At 31.8% G+C, this 21,366-nt stretch overlaps 1 protein-coding gene across 1 annotated transcript in view; it reads right to left on the reverse strand.

Annotated features, from left to right (window-relative positions):
- Positions 1 to 1,573: 1,573 nt before the first annotated feature.
- Positions 1,574 to 21,366, reverse strand: part of LOC111037914 (potassium voltage-gated channel protein Shaw-like) — a gene marked incomplete at its 5' end in the record, with an annotated part of 30,964 nt that continues 11,171 nt past the window's right edge. Inside the window, one exon of the mRNA XM_022320758.1 lies at positions 1,574 to 2,318. Coding sequence (XP_022176450.1) covers positions 2,203 to 2,318 — 116 coding nt within the window. The remainder of the gene's footprint in view (positions 2,319 to 21,366) is intronic.

A 21,366-nucleotide genomic window follows, 5' to 3' on the forward strand; every position in this document is an offset into this window, starting at 1 on the left:
GATATAAGGAAAAAAAAAGATTCGCGGACAGAAACAGAATTTAACTATAAAACATAATAATTTGATTATAAATAGATAATAGAATTATCGTATAATAACATGTTCATATTTTGATGATAATAATAAATTTAGTTCTAAACGAGTATAAAATGTTTTTAAATACAATGTTTAAGTGTAACGTTTAATACATATAATATAATTTTTTCATAAACATTTTAAGAACGACATTATATATATAATATATAAATGAGAATATTAATTTGTATTGTTTATCGAAGCAAATTATTATTTTTGTCTAATTATTTTTGGTGCATTCAAAAAATGATCGTAGATAATACTGCTACGCATAAATAATCTACTAGAGTAATTTTTATTATGTACATAAAAAAAATGTAATAAATTATATATAATATATATATAAATAATCGTCAATGTTTTTTTTTGTTTTTTTTTGTGTTTTTTTTTTGTCGAATAATATTAATAATAATAATAATAATAATAATAATAATAATAATGTGTTGTAACGTAGTTGTTGAATAGAAACAAAATAATTCTGTGCAACACATTTTATATATAATATAATATTATAGTCTATTATTTATTTTATATTTTATTATTTTTTTTTTTTTAAAAGTGAGCAAATTTTTCTCTGTAAAACCGTACAAATCCCACAATAAGGATATTTTCAAAAAAAAAATCTATTATTTTTGGTTTGTTTAGCTGTTTCGTATTCAACGACACGCATAATATTATACATTATACACATAATATTATATTTTAGTACATACGTATATTATAATATTGTTTTGGGTACAGGTCCCACCACCGTTGATGATGGCCCACATAAGTCCATTTCAACTATAATCAAAGATACATTCGTCATGAATATTTAGCTATCTAATATCACAATATTATATAAATACATGTACGAGGCGATTTTTTTACGTGACGCAAGACACTGTTCGTAAAAAATATCCTTTAATTTGAAGTAGGTTATATCATATTAATTTTTTCTATTAATCAACTTATATTTTTATCATATTAATATTATGTTCTCGTCTTTTTTAAATTTAATATTCCGGAGAAGACTATAATAATTCGCCTGACAAAGAATATATATGTTTATGTCTTATACGTACAAAATGATTGGTATCTATACTTGGACCAATAGTTGATATTGATTATACAGTTACGATACTAAATCATAGACGAGTGCAAGAGTAGCGAGGGTTAACCACTAAATTTAAAAAAAAAGTACAAAATCTAAACAAAATTATGCAACAAATAATAATATTATGTATGTATACATTATAGGCAAGATAAAAATGTTAATTCTTAAGTCATATATATATATAAATACTTAATCATAACCGTTTACACAGTTAAAAAAACAATTTCACGTTTTATGAGTGTCTCACGTAAAAAAAAACTTCCCCTTACGTATCATAATATTATATAGGTACAGCCGAATGACCATATTTTTGGGAGTGACGAAATTTGTTAATCTCAGTATTATTATAAGTTAATTTTAACAATATGAGGAAACAGTTAACAAAAACGAAATGTTGTGTAAAAAAAAAAAAATCAAAAATCAAATATTTACACCACGTGTTACTCGATGCGCATACAATGGCAACGAGAGGCTGTACTATAATATTATTGTTCTAACGATGACGATGAGAGGGGGGGGAGGGGGCGCAAATATTATACCAACTACCTACTAAGTAGTGGCTGCTGCCCGTGTAGGTACCTCCGAACGTCGTGGATCTTTGGTCAGAAATATTAATGCATACACATTACTTGGTCGTGTTTTGGTCGTTTTTTTGTGTGTGCGTGCAGTTTAATAGTATATTAAAAGATAAATTTGTACATCATGACAGGACTGGAGTTTCTCTAAAGTTAATAATAATAATAATAATAATAGCAATAATAATGTTATAAATATAGATAGCATACCTACAACTGCCGTCGTATAGTAATAATAATAATACTCGGAATACAAATTATATTATATCATATCATGGGTAATACATATTATTATTATATCGTAACGGGAGTGTATTTTGTCTTGTTTTTGGAAAAACAATGAAACTTAAAAACGAAAAAAAATAACAAACGATTTTTGATCCTCGATTTCCACTCGTATTTTAGAATAAACGTTCCGCTACCACGGCCGTCGCCGCAATCCGCCATTATGGCCATTCACGTCTTCGTGGCCGACTGTTTCCTCGGGCCGCCGACGCCGCCGACACCTGTGGACATCACCGGTTCGGCTTTCACTCCCACTCCGTTCGGGTTCAACGTCATTGCAACGCCAACTGCATTCGGAATTTGATGAAAAATAAAACAAATAATGCACCGATCAATAACACTGTGTGAGGCTGCGTACACGTGTACAAATGAGTTAGGACAGGTGTGTTTAAAATAAATCGCACATAATCGATGCGACGGTTGATATTTTAGAGTTTAGATGCTGTAGCTATATAAAACTACGATAAAAGCACATAAAATAAAGCAACAATGCACTACGAGATCTAAGAAGCACAAAAAAAAAATCTAAAAATATGCGATACAAATTTATACTCAAAAACCTGTGAAACCGGTACGTTGTTATTCTGGATTATAATTAGACGTTTCATTTTTTGGATTGAATACAATAAAATATATTATAATACTATATTGTAGCAGCTTCAATGACTATTACAGATAATATTTGGTAGTTAAAATTAATGAGCTGTAACATTCTTACATAGTTCTGTGGTTTCATATTCAAATCAATCTTAACAACAATATTTACAAAGTATTTTAATGGCGTATAGGATGCATTTGGTTAAAAAAAAAAAACATAAAAAATCACATAAACATCATTTATGGTTTTATACAATATTGTACCTTTAACATTCGTGAAGTATAGATGGTTATTTATTAGACGTTTTCCGGAATTGTTGTCGTACAAATATTAATTTGAAACGTACTGAGAACAGTATAATTGCAATATTATCATAATATGACAAATACAGAAGCACATAATATTGAAATGAATGTGAACGCAATATAGGGTGACTGACGTGCACAACTACAATTTTCTGAGTTCGAGATGTGAATCCATAACTATATTTCCGTTTTTCAATCAACCGATGTATTTATGAACATTTAAAATTTTCCATTTCATTTATGCACGCATTAAAATGTATTGCGACTCAAATAATTGTACAAAAATATTTTTATCGTTGTGACGATTTTTTTTCTGTTAGGTATTTTGAATTTCACATTCTAAAGCGAAATATTTGTCTGAAAATATTCTGCAATATGATATTAAAAATAAAGGGTTGCTATTAATATGAAAAAATAAAATAACAAGAAACCAGCTAAACATCACCGCGATAAAGAATATCAAAATATATCAAATGTATACTTATTTTTAAACCTCACTAGACATAAAGCTATAGGACTTAACATCGATTTACGGTAGAAGAATAGAGTGTCTGAATGTATATCGCTATTATAGGATGGGCTATGTACCTAGTGTTACTGTATCAATGGCGATCGGTTGACCAGAAAATAATGTAATGCAAAAATATTATCGACTGTCGTCATTTAAGTAAAAGCGACAAGTATACCTGACCCGCGTTTATCTCGTCCGACCGCGATGACTAGAGCGAATAATATTAAATCAACGTAATAATATTTTCCCGTATTTGCGTACTATACATATTGTAGTACAACATTGCCCGCAGTACCCACCTGGGCACCCACCTAACCCACCCTGACCCACCTTGCCGACCATATCACGCGTATATTATGTATTATATTATATACTCGCTTAGGTACACATACATACCTCTCCTCGGGCACATGCAGCACACGCGCTGACAAGACGTTCGAACGGTGAAATTATTTTATAATGGAATTTATTAATAATATAACGGCACGCGACTGTGAACAGTACGAATTAAATTTTACATTGTTCGGAAATTACGATTTCGTTTACGGGCGCGTTTTAGATTCTAAACGGACCAGAGCAAGATGGGGGGGGGGGAGGCCAACGGATTGCGTTAGACATTTTGAGTACTGTACCCAGGTGTAGGTATAGGTATATTATTTGTATTATAATTATAATTATTATCATTAAAATGTTGTTATATCGTTTATTTGTTCTTGTTATACGGGAAAACCCGCGCGGAGCTGTTGTAAAGGTTTTGACTGATACAATACGAGCCAAACGTTTTCATGCCAAAACTGGGGTTTGAGTGCCCGTTAGGCAACTGCAGGGTCCGTCCTGTCAAATATTATGGTTTATTTGTAAATAATAGTAAAAAAAAGGAAATGAGGGTTAGGTACAGCCTCGAGTTTACTAAGAGTATCATAATTAAAAAATAAAAATGGCAACTACCTACTAGTGTTGGACGTGGTTCGTCACCGTCGGGTTACTCTAATGTTAATAACCAAACATAAAATAAAATATGAAAAACATGAATGCAAAAATTTTAAAATAATATTAACATACGATAAAATATTAAAATAAAAACACTTCAAAATTTAATTAATTAACTGTAAGATATTATTAGGTGCAATATTGTTATTGATATTGAACGTTTCATTAAAATATTTGGTTGAAGTTTTGTATGTTGGTATAATTTTTTATATTGACTATCATAATGTTATTATTTTTAAAATCGGTTTTTTCTTTGTGTGTTTGTATGTTTGAAAAATTATTTTTCTTTATTTCACCATGTTTGTGATATTCTCCAAGTGCTGTGCTTCGTAATGTATGCGTCGGAATGATTTTGTTATTCGATATGGGGAGATCTTTATTTGTGTCGACATTTTACCGTGACTGCTTTGTTCACGTTAAAAGAAATTTTATTTTAGTTCAGATATTTGTAGTCTTAATTTTGCAGTGTTCTTGCGATTCTGATATTTATACTTATTATATTACCTATGCAAAACATTCCGCAACTTAGTTTATAACATATCAGCTGCATTACTACAATTATCAATTATGTTATTAATTGTAATATATAAAATTAATATTTTTTACAAAATTGTTTTACTAAATTTTATTTTTTCATTTTTCCAAATTCAGATGGCACCTATAAAAACTTATTATAGGTACTTCATTTTTCATGAATGTGCATTTCAATTAGTGTTATTCGTGTTTACTTGTTTTTTCCTCTGTTTTACTCTTTTATGGAATATGTTGGTAGTTTAGACATAATAACCATTTTATGATTCCGGAATCAAGTATGGTGTTTCGTTATTGATAATAATTATTGCAGATTAATGGTGAAGATTCCAATGTATAGAAAATGTAATTGAATAACTCATATTTTTCTATGCATGATTTATTTGAATTATTTTAGTAGGATTAATTATAAAAATTAAAAAAATAACTACAATAATTTCATAATATTAAGAAAAATGGTTTCTATCGGGAAAACAAGAATGCTACAGATAAACTTACAAAACCACATTTTTATTATTAAAAAAAGATTACTTTGTCTGTGCAACATCGTTTATTTTTATTTGTAAGAGCGGTATTGAATGAAAATTCAAAGTTTTCGTAATGGTGAAAATCTGATTTAACAACCAGTAAGTACCATCTTTTTTTAATAATATTATAACCTGAGTGGTTTTTTCACTCTCGAAATGGTTTTTAACAATCAAATGTTGGACGTGTAGCGCCCTCTTAATGTGCTGATGCAATTAAGTATGTTTTATAATCAAATCAGTACAGGTTATACTGTTAAAAATAAAAATCGTACAACAATAGTAAATAAATTGGAAATTTAAATCATCTATTCACTGAAGTTTGGTGATAATGGGTAGCTTATTAGAATATTTATTTTATATAATACTGTTTAAGATTATTTTTGGTAATTGGAACATTTTTTTAACTACGCTTGTTAGATGACAAGGGGCGTAGCAGGGTACCCAAGCCAAATAAATTATGATTTTTCAAATGTATGGCATTCGTTTTTCGGTAAAGATGTAGATTTATGAAAAATGCTGAGGTATAAAAAATTGTTTGAAATAAAATTATGAGAAAAATATAAGACACTACGCGACTTGCAAAAAAAAAAAAATAGTATAAAAATAAAAATTTGTTTCTCGGAAGTCATTGTAAATTCATCAGTGCTGAAAGACGAATGAAACTCGTAAAATCAATTTGTTGTACATATTTTATTATGTATAGTATATACATATATATGTATGTATTTAATATACATAATTATTTGTCCGATGACGTATCATAGTGTCATCTGTAGCTCTATCGAATGCTAAAATTTAATCAAGCTATTTCGTAATGGACTTGAACCTTGATATAATTAATTAGTTTCTTTCACAGTGATATGCATTCTATATTAATTCATAGGTACCTAAAATAATTTAATTACTCGTGTCAAATGCATAAATTAATGTATTATGGTACTATCGCACTTCAAATTGTATTAATATTGGAAAATGGAATGATATATTTCTGATATTAGATCTACGGGCTAAGGTTTTTGGTAATTTATAATTATTTCTTAAAATTTGATGCGTATTATGATTTAATCGATAACAATGATAAATCTTATCTTAATTAAGAACATTGTCAGTGTTAAATTCAGGAGTACATTTTAATAATTATATTTAGAGTATAGGACATTAAGACGTGTTCTTCATGATGTTCAAAATTGTCTTGTATTGATGTGTACCTACTGATATGCAATGATGCGATAAGAGAAATCGGTATTAAAAAAGTTGAAAACATAATTTTTTTTTCTGTAATTGTCGACGTTTCTTGAGATACATCCGACATGGAACGACTTTTGGACTAGATTTAACTAAAACAATAGGTCAAGTCGTCATGCATACGATGGCAATTTTTGTACTGTGGAATTGTTGATAATTTCGGGTAACATTCAAGCCGTCTAAAGTTCTTCTTTCAGCTACAGTGATTTTTAATCGAACTAATAATGTATTATTCATTGGGTATACAATTTCGAATCTTGTCTTACCCTCCCCCCCCCCCTAGAAAAATGTCTCCGGGCCACTATAGATGTGTCTAAAGTTTCTGGATAGAGCTTGTTTTATTTCTACGTATGGACTTTTAATAAAATACATCATAACTTATAAGACTATAATAAAGTTATTATTTTGTTTATCTTTCACATGTTCGCATTTAACATTCTACACCTTGGTATGAACCTACCCGTATATTATATTATAATACATTCGTAAGACACGTTATTGAATTTATAACAGGCGCTTTTATAAAACTATATAATAGTTTATTTATACAACGCACCAGTGGTATAAATCAATACTAGCCTAGCAATAATGTGAAATAGTTTTTAATATTTATGTCATTGAATTATAAACATAAAAAAATAATCAAAAGACAAATAGAAGCCAAGATCGACCATGTCAATTGCGAGAATTTCTTTTTGGAATTCGTGTACCTGCCTATACGCGTAACATAAAGCAGCGATTCTCAAAATGTGTTCAAGGGAACCAAAGGGTTTCGTGGGACAATCTCAAGGATACTAACTATAGAGTAGTACCTAACCTTTTTGTCGAGTGACCGCAACTAGTACGTAACCTTTTTGTTGGCCGCAATTAGTATACCTGCGTAATTTTTAATTTTGACCGCAACTAACCGAAAAAAAGTTCACCTAAATAATAGGGGCGGGACTCTTTTCGCCCCAAAAATGACCTTTCACTTTTCGCTCATGTCGCCTTTTGCCCGAATATTTTAAAACTACTTTCCTTTTTCGACCAAGAATATTATAGCACTTTTTGATCTCATTTTTGTAATACACAATTTGAGAAATACTTACTTAAAATGATTTATGTCCAGTATATGTCTACAATGGTTTGGGCCTGGTTGAGTGTTATAAATGAAATTCAAACTGAGTGAGGTCTTCATTAAATTAGACAGTGTACATGCGACAAACTTGTCCCAAAGAAAAAAAATTATAAATTGATAACGAAAAAATGAGCAAAAAGTACAACAATATAAAGCGGAAACAATCAATCGGTATGATTTTAATAAATCAATTTCATTTAAATATTATAAATTATAAATTTAACAATTATATTTTGACGATTTATATTTGTATATTAATTTTTTTGAGCTTAAAATAAAAATAACCTTGAATAAACTTAACACAAATAAATTCTATTTTATTATTTACACAATTATAAATACTAGTTACCCAATAATAGTTCCTAGTGCTATAAAATATTGGGTTTACTTTACTTTGAATCTGAACAATATAAAACCATTCTACAGTTCCATTATTCGAGCTAAAAATATTAAAAGTTATTGTACATAATATAAAATCTAATTAAATATATTTTAATAAGAAAAGTTTTGATTTAACATTTTTTTTAAACTGGTTGTAATAAACAACAATCAGGTAACATTTTTTTGAGGTATTGCTTTTTAAATAAATAACTGAAAAAGTGGGATTGGGATATTGGGGTTCTCTGAAACACAAAACTTTGTCCAAAGGGTGCCGTGGTCGTAAAAGTTTGGGAACCGCTGCCATAAATAATAATTATTATTTAACTACTTTGCATATTATTCGTACTTTTACTGAATAATTCCAAGACATCTATAACTCTTTCATGCAATTAAATAATTGAGAGTTCATACACTTATAATTTTTTTTTCGATTAAAAAAAATTATTGAGTTGTATCTATAATAAATAATATTATTCCTTCGTTTACCGAACTTTTATATATAAACGATACACAAAACATGATTGCAGAAGAGTAGTTTTATTACAACAATAACTACATGTAAATTTATCAAAAAAAAAAAAAAATACGGAATGATATGATATTATAATAATTATTAATTAGTATGTGGCCTGGTGGCCACGGTGGTTGTACTCAGTTTTGTTGCTGAGTGCAGGCATCGGCTGGTATCATTTCGCCTCCGGATGGGTAACCATACGGGTTTTAGTGAAAAATCTTTGCGACACACACATAAGTGTTGGTATGTGCCCGTACCTTCTTCCACAGTAAAAAACATATAAAACATCTAATAGATGCCGTGCTTAGACCAATATAAATATAATATAAGAAAAAGGTATATATAGGTAAAATAATATGAGATTTGTATTTAGAAGAAATTGGTCTAGTCAACTGCATCTCTATTACTTATAGAAAACTGAGCTACTGATAGTAAACAAAATATATTATATTAAAACATCTTTAAAATTACGTGGACTTGTCAGTCTCCGTTTTTCGTCGTATTTATCATTGACCTGAAATTGATCATATCCATTATTACAGTGACCTACGATAAATTCGCTGACGAAGCACACGTCTTGACATCTACTATAAAGCATAGCGAGTCTCCAGGATGTTTATTACATCCTCTTCTGTATACCATAACATTATACACCTGACGAATGATCGGAAAAACTGTATAAATTATTTTCGAAAGCCATCGTGAGTTTTAAAATTATTGTGAATAATAATAATAATACTATATTATATACAATGTACACGGTTTGAGCGGGTTCCGGTGGACGTCGGAAAAGAGAAAAAGTAATATATTGTCAAAGTTTGTGTTCGCGAAAAGAGACGTGGACCGAGATAGTTTCCGGAATAATTGTTAATGAAAACGATTTCTTTAGTCGGATACAGCAAAATATATTCTACTCACGAACTATGCGTCTCAGTCTTCATATAATAAAATATGTGTACAAGAGCTTTTTGCAGATAGCCACTATTTGGTCTCCCCCATAAAGTTTACATCATACACGTAATGCAGTATAAAAATGTAACAGATATATCATACATATAAATATATATATATATTTATCATGGGGACGTGGCGTCAATTAATTTTTGAAAATATCGTGTCTTTTTCGAGGACTGCCATTTAATGTTCTTGTGTTTTACAATTACTCCAAAACTTATTTTTGTAATTATTTCCTTCAGGTCGATCGTAAATGTAATTTTAACATCTGACGACCAAAGTTTGAAGTTTACAAAAAGAAGATAACATCAGTACACGTGTATTCAACAATTACCTCTCAAACTATTTATTTAATTGAAAAAAAAATGTATGTGTTCACTATTTATTTATAATGATCACACACTTACTGGTTGAATATTTTATATTTTTGTTTATTATAAGGTATAATTTTAGAAACGACTATTTTGCCAAATCATCCTCACCGCTCCTTTGAAAATGTATAAAATGTATGAACTATATTCAAATACATTATTATTTGTCCGTTTATGCTCGGTAAAAGTGAACCAAAGTGGTGACGCGTGTGACATGTAACTATAATTGTAGCACCCATACTTATATAATATGATATAATTAACTCAGGAGAAGGAAAAATATTTTGATCAATACAATCTCACAGGTTCGTGTTACCTTGTACCCACTATATAAGTACCTAAATCACAATCACACGCAGTGTTATAATTTATAGTTTATGCACGCAAAAGTATAAGTAAAATATAGACGGTATGGGCATGGTTTTTTATTCACGAAACGTAAAATTAAACGAACTCAGCAATAAATTCTGTAGCCCCTGTATCGTAATTTAGTCGAACCCGTTCGTCGTGACCGTCTGTTGTCGCTATAGTTTCCCTCGACGAAATAACTGCAAATATATGTCCAAGTCGTCGAGGGAAATAAAATCGAAATCTACAGCCGTGTGAAATCGATAGGGGACGAAAATGATTTTAATCCCGTAAAATATGGATACGGACGAAACAGCGTATCGAAATGATAACAATAATTTGACATTTTTACTTAGAATTTATACCGAAAACTGTGATGATATTATTATATACTAAATATCATAATGCGTTCATTTAATTGAAAATGTATATATTGCTTATTGTTATGTACAATTGTTTTAATGTCAAATTCAATCCATCAGGTTTTAAAGTTGAGCTAAAAACACTGCGTTTTCGACGGTGTCACTTATCGGTGTATTCAACTTACAGGGTGAAATAAATTAAAACAGCGAAAAATAAATCATGCTACGTGTTTGGCAGACGTTGTATTAGCAGACAAACAACGAATACCTAACGATGGATTAGAAAACATAAAAAAAAAAATTAGGAATGCTCAGTGCTTACGATTATTTATTTATTGACAAAACAATTTGGTCCACTTAAACTAAAATAATTAAAAAATCATCGAGGTCTATAATTTCTGTTGTAACCGAACCGCAGTCCTATGGGTGTACCCGAAACATTGTAAATGAGTGAGGCATAAGACGTTTACTATTAATTAATCATATTATTACATTTGTTGAAACGTTATCTGATAGGTATTAGTTAATGTAACTATATCCGGTCAACGTTAATCGACGTTTAATGTGTTCACCGTTGTTAAATATCTGACCGTTAGCTAATGTTATTTGCATAATATTATCCAACAATTGTTAGTAACACTATCTGTATCTAACGTGTACCTATAACACGACACACAAACATCTCAGGGGCGTAGTCGTGGAAGAGGGGTAGCTAATTAGACTAAATTGCCCCCTCCCATCAGCCGTGTTTTCGTTAGTAAATTATGTTATTAAAATACGTTGAATTAAGAGGATTAATGTACATTAGATTTTAATTAGCGCGGCGAGGCACACGTGTCGGTTTGACTTAGATGTTTGTTTATTTATCTTTTTGCGTCCATGGAGTTTAGACACATATGGCGAGTGGTGAAAAAGTTTCAAAAGTTTCCTGCCGACACCCTCTGCAGTAAATACGTATTGATTGAAAGTCGAGTTCAGTTAGTACACTGCGAAGAGGTAGAACTTCGATCACCTTAGTATGGGTATACAGTTTCCTGAAGCGCGAGGAAAAACTAGTGTGGAACTCTATGATAAACATTGAACAAAATATTCTGAAGGAGTGCGGTCTGAACCGTGTAATCTCCGCTAGAAATCGTCATTAGAACGTGATGATTTACCCCACGAAAATGTGTGATGTATCTACCATCATAATATTATCATGTCCCAATACCAGATGACCGGAGAGGCGAACAATCGACACGTAGAATCCGATTTTATTCAAGTAATAAGGATAAGGATCTATACAGACTTTCTAGCTGCCTCCCAGTTGGCATTTTTGGCTGCACTACACTGCGAATCGCATCATGAGTCGTAAGCCCCGTATAAAATGGGCGACTAAGAAACCAAAATGTTGCTTTTCAGATTTTCTTAAAAGCGTTGCGCGAGCTTCTCTGGACTATTTTATTATTCGTCCATCATAAGTCACAGCCACTACTTCGTCCTTTTGACAGAATTAAATGTTCTCAATACATTTTATCCAAGACTCGTATTATCAATTAAAAAATATAATATGTATTATACATTTATACATACGTTTTATTTGTTAAATAAGTGTACACAAATATGTAAATGTATAAATATTATACAATATTAAATAATTACCTCGGCAAACGTTCCTTGAACACAAACTGTTACACATTTAAATATTATACTACTGTTGCTACTTATTATATCTAAATATTTTAAATTTTATCGTATATATATTATGTCAAATGATATATTATTCTAATAATAAACTATGAAATCTCGTATGTCGTTTACTAAAAAACAAAATGTCCCCACATCACAAGTCAATTTAAAGGACAGAAAAAAAATTCAAAATATCTTTAAATGGATTAGTTTAGTTAATTAATCCGTTTTTTAAAATCAAACCAACCAGGTGCGACAAAAAAAAAAAAATTGACAAGAGGTCAAATGTTTTAAAATGTAGTCGTAAACTGTTTTTTTTTTTTGCAAAATTGTATAGCATAAAAGTATAAAACTGTTGGTCTCTTAGCCAACAATAAAATATTGAATGAAATAAACCATTTGTATAGGTACTGACTGGGACATGATTTAACCAGCCAAAATAATCGATCACGTTATCACACAAATATTTGCAGTTTTATATGGTATTTAATCTCCGACGAGTGTTGTATAGTATAATACCTACTCCAACAGAGGTGACGTAACGCAGAAATTAATATAACTTCAAAAGACGTATTTTTGTCAGTTTTCTGTTCAGAACTTTAGTTACCCGTAGTTTTACTAACATTTAATTATCTTTAAGACCCCATTGCTCGTATAATGTTTGTTCAACGCAAACTTTCCTTATATTATATTATAAGACCGAGTGATGTACACGCGGACTGCATGTCACAGTGTTAGTGTAACAGGACATTCATTTAAAAATATATTTAATCATGTTATTATTCGAACTTGCACAAACATTGGCTACTACTCAGCACTCGCGGACGACTATTACGGTAATTTCTTGAATCGAGTAGTTCAATACACAGATCCGCGTGGTATCTGGAAAAAATATGGTCATGATTTTACGCAAATATTCAAATTTTAAAGAAACATTTACAGAAATATCACGGAAAACCGCATGAATAATATTAGCTGTTTTGTGGAAAGAAAATTGTTTGTTCTATTATAGATATATGTAATTACTTTACGAATGTAATATTATGTATGAACACGTTTTTTTTTAGTGAGGTTTATCGTCAGAGGAGATTTGTCTGTTCTTATATTATAATTTGTAGTAGTATATAAAGAAGTACTTAATGATACCATTAGATTGTACAAAAGACATCCAAATTACTAACTTTTATTGTTCCAGTGAAATATCGTTCAGCTTTCATTCTTCGTCCATCCATCTTTTACCTCGGCCGTATTCCAATGAAAAAATTAAGATTATTTTTTACGGAAATTCTCTGCGAGAGTTGGTATTAGATCGGTTGGTGCGATAATGACCAAAACCCTTTTTTTTTTTACAACATTTTTGGGGGACACAGATTGATGTCGGCTGCACAGGAATTTTTCGGCGTGGTGGACGAGCAACGCGTCACAGCAGTAATCAACTGCGTGGCGCAAATAAAGTCACCGACGGCCGGCTGTTAGGGGTAGGTTCGTTCACCCCCCTTCCCCCTGCCCGTGGTACTAGCGAGTTTTAGTTCCGACTTCGGTCGTTTACACCCCGAACGAAAGCTTAACAATTTTTTTTCGCCCCTCCCCCGACCGGGAAAAAAATGCGAGTCGTCTGGACGTCAGTCGGACGGATAATAAATCTCCTCGGATGGGGCGCAGAGCGTGTGTGCAGTCTTTGTAGTGCTTTTGACGGTTCATTTGGCGACTCGGCGCCCGGCGACACAACGTTTATTCGAGACAATGGCACCGGCAGTAGTATCTTTTCAAAAGTCTCCAGGACACTTCACATGATAATAATAATAATAATAATAATAATAATAATAATATACGCTCGCACGTATAATATACATATATAGCTACGCATATACTATCGACCGCGTTCAAAAACACGGTAATCAACAGCACATTGTACAGTTCACGGGCCGAAATCGCGTACTTAACTTCACGCGTGCGCTGCACCGTGTGAGTGCGTGCGTGCGTGTGTGTGCGTGTTTGTGTGCGTGTGTGTGCGCGCGCGCGACCGTGCACGGGCGAGAGTTAATTAATTAATTTTATATTATATTACAATAATATAATATCATTATCTTATGGTCTCGGTCATTGTGGTTTCGGCAATGGGCGGAGGGCTTGCGTTTGAAGTCAGAAAATGGCTTTGCTTTTGTATTCGGTCCGGTGGATTTCATACGACCACTCCCCGCACATCTGCACAGACCGCGCAGTCGCGTCACCGCTTTTTGACGAAACACACTTCCCCGACCGGAAACAATGGACTTCCGCTGAGTTCCATCAACGTCATATTCTATCATGTCGTGCACCGATTCCGCGAAATCCCGGTTGCTGCAGGTACTGCAATGTCGGCAACAGTCGTATAGTGATGTATCACCACGTTTGGTCAATGATTTCTTAAAGTCGTATCACTAATTTCGATTTCATATTATCATTAAAACAGTTTGGGTATGTTGGGCATGAATTACACGGTTTAGTCGAGACGTCCTAAAATATTGAATTTATATTGAATATTTTCTTTAAATTTTAGCAGCGGTAGAATTGCAAAAAAGGTATATCCGAACTTTTTGAATGGATATGTCACTCAGAATGAGACGCTTTTCTAAGATTTAACGGGAGATATGAAATGCTGAATTTCGCGTCAGGTGACTCAATTTAATCGGTCGTGCTGAATAAAACCGAAATCAAAATCGTCGAGTTCCAGATTCACAAAACAACGAAACAGCAAACTGTAAGTTTGAAAAATTATTGTTTTGAAAAAATCGAACACAAAGTTAAATATGGATTGGAAATACCTGCAAAGTTTTCAAAAGCAGCAAAAGGAGATAGAGTGGCTCGTGGTGAGTACGAAAAACCGTCAATGATGAGATCGAAAACAGACTGAAAGGGAGCGAGTGAAAGTTTAATAAGCTCCTGTGTGCATATTATGTGTTTTACGAGTATCTGAATATTAGTAACATAATATCTGTTATTTCACGTCTTACTGAAACAATAGATTGATAGTTACGACCTTAATGACCCTTTATCAACCCAGAAGTTTTTTTTCCAACGTCATTAAGTATATTTTTCAGAGTAAACAGCTGCATGCAGTATTGATTGCAAAACTTTATATCTCCGTACTGTATGGTGTTTCACGAGCCAAATGTCCAGATGTGCACAAATTCGTATTATGCAATGCAACACATTAATTTCATGTGACTGTTAATGTTTTAAAAAATATTTATTTTTAAGTTTTAAACGTATAATATTGCGACTCGTTTAAGGGTACCTATCACATTATTACACATTTACACGCACGCCGAGTTGATTATATTATATTATTATTGCGTTTCGAATAAATGAAAAAAGAAATTACAGCGAGTTACAAGTTGAACGTGAAATTGTGTTCAAACTAAACACTCCGTTTCTAACAAAAGGAAAGTCAATTAAATACATTTTTTTCTTTTCAGCAAGTTTTTCGTGGTACATAAAAAGGAACGTATACAAGTATTGGATATGATGTATATTATGTGCGCACTATGGAACGTACTACCGAACTTTGCACGTGAGACAATATTACAATAGTTATGTATACGCTTTTATGTCGAACGTTTACACAATATCAATCATTAATGGCGAAGATTGCTAACATGAATATTTGATTGAATCGTCAATTACCCGATGGCGATAAATGGCGTTGTTTAAACAGAACGTTATATTATGCGCGTTCAAAAACGTTGAATTATAAATATCTCGATAATTTGCACCCTGAGTAGCCGCCCTGAAATCCTTTTGAGCTACATCAAAAACAATAACCTTCGTAACGATATATTATCATATCATAGCTAACAATATTTGCGTTATTATGATAAATAAATTACACACGTCGCGAACAATAAAGGCGGTCCTGGATGAATAAACGTGGATGAATATCGTCGTGGGCCCAGGGAGTAAAGAGCGATTTTTCCCCCGAAGGAAACTTTCGGAAAATCTTTTCAGGTCAACAATGACATTCCCCTCTGAGCCCCCAACTAATTTCGTTTTTTATAATATATATATATATATGTATACTATGCAAATGTCAACTGAAAGAGCAGCACTATTTTTCTGAAAGGTTTCTAAATGGTAGTATTGTAGGTATTGATTTAACTTTTATTTTGAGCAATTAACGACGACGTTCGTTGTTTTTTTTATTGAACAATAATATTATATTCTCTTTATAGAGTCGATTGTCCCGTTTAATATCTACTAAGAGTACGTTATCAACTACTGGTGTACCGTACCGCATTACGTATTTGTATCTATAATTTTAAAATGTAATTAGTGAAACCCGAAGATCCCAATTAGGTACATCACTTAATTATAGGAACGTGTAAAAATAATTACCTAGCAATTAAGTGCTGAGTAGTGCGGGAAAAATTTATTTCGATACATTTTGAAAATACCTAAACAGGAACGTAAACCAACCTTTATAAATATAAAAATGTGTATAAATAATAATAAATAATAACGAATAACTATGCAATTATTCGACAATGACCATAATGATTGCATTGTCTTACGGATCGCAGTCGATCGCTGCGTGTGTGGACGTAATATTGGTCATAGGTAGCAGCACTGTATTACAATGTGGCCTGAAATATGTAATTTTATGTGGAAATTATTGATTAAAACTCAGAAATCTAAAGATGGCGTAAAGCACAATACAAATATACAACACCTTAGAAGACCTGATAAAAATTATCTTGAATTATACCTATCAGCTATCAATCTAATAATTTCCAAAATCTTTTTCTCTGTTCCTACAACAGTATTATATTGGCAATAATATTGGCTCAAATCAAATAATAATAATAATAATAATAATAATAATAAAAAAGCTATTTTTAATTAAGTGAACACCAATACGTAATTATTATTATTTTTTTTTTTTGACATAAGCCTACGTGTTGATTTAGTATCAGCTCCAGTGCGACGGTGCCGTTTCATTTGCAGATAATGTACAATAAATGGGCAGGCACGACAAGATTCATTTTACATAGCATACCCTAATTACGGCCCACGTAATTCCACTGCCTGCACGGCATCGGTGCAGTGTACGTGCAAAAGTTGATTTGACCTTTTATTTCGGCCGGTTTTGTTTTTTTTTTATAAAATGTACGTATATCATAATATCGCGTTGTGTTTCACAGCCTATACGTACCTACTCTGCGTACGTTCCGTTTTCAATTATTTTAAAACAGTGACTTTCAATCGACACAGTGTCACGTACATTATACGCACAATGTCCCTTTTTTGCAAATGAAAAACACCACCGCAGACACGTCGGTTTACGAGTTCCTTATAAACTTTTCCATTTATATAATACGTTCGCCCCACTGCCTCTACAGAACCATACGTGGAGGGCGTGGGGTGTAAAGTGAGGCTTGGAAAAAAAAGTCAACCTCACCCCGTGATTGTTGCCTCAGCGTATTCTATCACTGTACATTGTGATAATATGTCTTATTGGCCCTATATTCGAATTTTCCACTCCATCCGTCTTCATCGAGCTTATCAACTGTATCGGTATTTCCGAACCTTAGATGATAAGAAGAACACTTATTTCGGATTAATATTTTCGAGAAATCTCCTCAGCGACGATAATAATTTAATATTTTGAATTGAAATATTACGCCATACAAAAATATGCATCCGTAAATTCAACAGTGCTATTTTCACGTAAGTTTCCCCAGTCCTGCCCCTCATATAAAATGTTGTACGTTTTTTTGTTGTTGAGAGAAACGAGTGCAAAATGTTTCCATAGAATTTTCACAGTTGATACCCATTAGCCAATAATTTTTATGAAAATAATAATGTTTACACACTACTATAGTAAAAAAAAAAAAAAAACATAATATCTTATAAGCTCCTAAATATATGGAAAATATTGCTGATAATAATAGTACCTACCTACAAGAACCAAATAAATGATTATTCCATTCTACTATCATATTACTGGGCATTTTTTTTTAAAATTTTAAAATACTCATAATTTTGTTTCCTTATTCCAATTATATTTTATGGTTTTTATTATTCCTTTTTTCTTCTCAGCTCATTTGAAATTTTTTCTCAGGACAAAATGCTTGGACCATAACAATATATTATAATTATAATTATTGTACAAACCCTGGAATTAATACTTTTCCCGTGACAACATAAAATCATGTTTTGGGATAACATACTTAATGTGAAAAGTCACAGCGCCTCCGAAAGATGCTCGCAGAGTCATAAATGTACACATGCAAAATGACTTTCAGTGAGGAGATCTACAGCAAAGGCGTGTGTTCTCGGTAACGTGCATCACTTGCTCTAACTACGGTACCTTTGAACTGTAATTTATCTCTTATTAGTGTGCGTTACTATTACTTCTCGTCCGGGGGGACATGAAAGGATATTATATTGGTACATTTCTAAAGGGTGAGTTTGCGATGTTCAAACGACGATGGAATGACTAGCCGGCCATGACCAAACTAAATAGGTATTTAAAATGTAAATATAATATTACCTATATCGCAGACAAATTCAAAAAAAAAAGAAAAAATACAGCAAAGTCTGACGAAAATACAAATCGCACTACTAATCAATATTGCTGAGTGCGACGCAAAAAAAATAAAATGTCAGATATTGTATCTACTCAAGTAGGAGTTAACTAGTGGTATACTTTGGGTAATGATTTAAAACGTAACAAAACTGTTTTTTTTTCGGTTGTTGTGGTTGTCGACAAATCCGTTTCATATATAATAACTGTCAAGTTGACCATCGACCGATTAATAGCCGAAGAACACATAATATGTATAGGTTTATCTACTGGTTATGCGAATAATATTGTTATTACTATTATTACGGTACGAGATGGTAAATTGTGATGGGCTCTATATTTGCCGAATGAGTGTAAAATATAATAATATCATTGACATTAATATCCACTGGGACTATCCACGTTGAGACGTATATCAGTTGATGTGGCGATCGGCATTTCGATCACACATCCCGGAGCTTCCATTAATATTTTCGAAATTAGATGACATGTCGTTTTATGATTTCGGTCCCGTCGGCCAATTGGAGTAGAATACGATTTCTCGTCGTCAAACAGTATATATTGGAGTTCAAGACGTCATATTATTATGTCAGAGATATGTCTGGAAATTCGAAAATATATTTCTTCTGCACGTCAAATCATCTTGTTACACTCCAGATATGGTTCAATCCGATAACATTTCTTTGAAATAAAATTAATAACCATAATAATAATAACTAGGTAGGTAACTGACACGAACGCAGACATCATGATGACGGTATAGTTAGGTTTAAGGTCAAAATAATATCTTTAGTCAAAATATCTTGAACGATAATAATATTAGCTCTGAGCTAAATATGTGTTATAAAATATATTAAGCGACTTTAAAAACTGATTTTTATTATACCCGTCTAATTGACTCAATGATAGTATGATCAATAATCACACTTAAAACACATTTATTTTCACTAAATTGTACTAAATAAATAATAGGTGATAAAATTAATTATTTAATCAAGTATAATATCATTATTAAAATAACCAAGAATGAAATCAATTTAACAATATAGTAGGTGCTGTGATGGACACACGCCTTTTTATATAGGGTTCCTACTTTGCAATCGAAACTACTATCGTATTATCATACGAATCAATGTTTTAATATTGGACTCAACAAAACCAAATAAAACACCGTGGTGCGAATAGAAAAAAAAAACTGTAATTATGTGTGTAATTGTATAGTGTTTGTATTATGTATACCGTTGTTGATTTGTTTGGTTTTTACTATGTTCAGAGTGTATTATCGATTAGTACCTCGTGGCGGGTTCAGTTTCTGTAAGCATTACACACAATTCATAAGCGCATGATTAGCAATAGAGATGGTTTGAACCAGAGCTGCTTATTTAAAAACACGTTTTTCGTCCTTAGATCGTAAAGATACACGCGATGATTAATACATCCATTAATTAGAGCGTAATATTAGACGATATATATATATATACGTTTTTTTTTTCATGTATTTTTAATTTCAAATAATCTTATACCTCATAAATTATAATATTATTACTATCAAGACTTTTGTTCTTGTCTCAATAATCTACGCTTTGGACGAAAAGTGTTCTTAAACTCGCCGAGTCCGTTCAGTAATTAATGCGAAAAGCAATGGCACTGGCAGATCCAACGTCTTACAAGTCTTCATTAATCATCACAGTGATTTAAAATCACAGAGTTGTGGAACACGGGTTTTAAGAGCCATTATACTGTACACTGAGACGTTAAGTACAATAATGGCAAATAGACAGTTTGATTAGGAGTGCCACCACAGAACTTAACGTCTCTTCCATAAGAACTTTGGTAGGGTATTTGTGAATAATTAATTTAATTTAAATGGAAATATTATGCGCAACTAACTTAAATTAAACGATTTCAACTAGCTAGTTCAAACGGCCATACCTACTTACGTTACCTCAGATGGAATTTATGAATTATATTTTGTTTAATTTTGTTTTTGAGATGACAAACCAAAAAACTATTTTGAATTCGGTAGTAACAAAATAACTACTATTACTTTTATCTACATTTAAAGTGATAATCATATTGAATTCGAATTTTTGTTTTTCGATAAATTAAAACAGTTTATAAAACGCACAAAACGCTAAAAGAGTTTAATAAAATGTGATGGGGATGGGCTTCCGACCCCCATAAATAGCCATTGTCGTGCAGGGTCTGAGTAAGCTACGTCTGGACCAATTGAAAAATAATTCAATAACATAACACGTACTAATGTACTATTATTATAGGTAGCAGACACACTCAACCATCATTTTTTAGTAAAAATATGTATTTACATAAAAATACAAGACCTAATA

Source organism: Myzus persicae, unplaced genomic scaffold (assembly GCF_001856785.1).
Source record: "Myzus persicae strain clone G006 unplaced genomic scaffold, MPER_G0061.0, whole genome shotgun sequence".
Lineage (NCBI taxonomy): Eukaryota > Metazoa > Arthropoda > Insecta > Hemiptera > Aphididae > Myzus > Myzus persicae.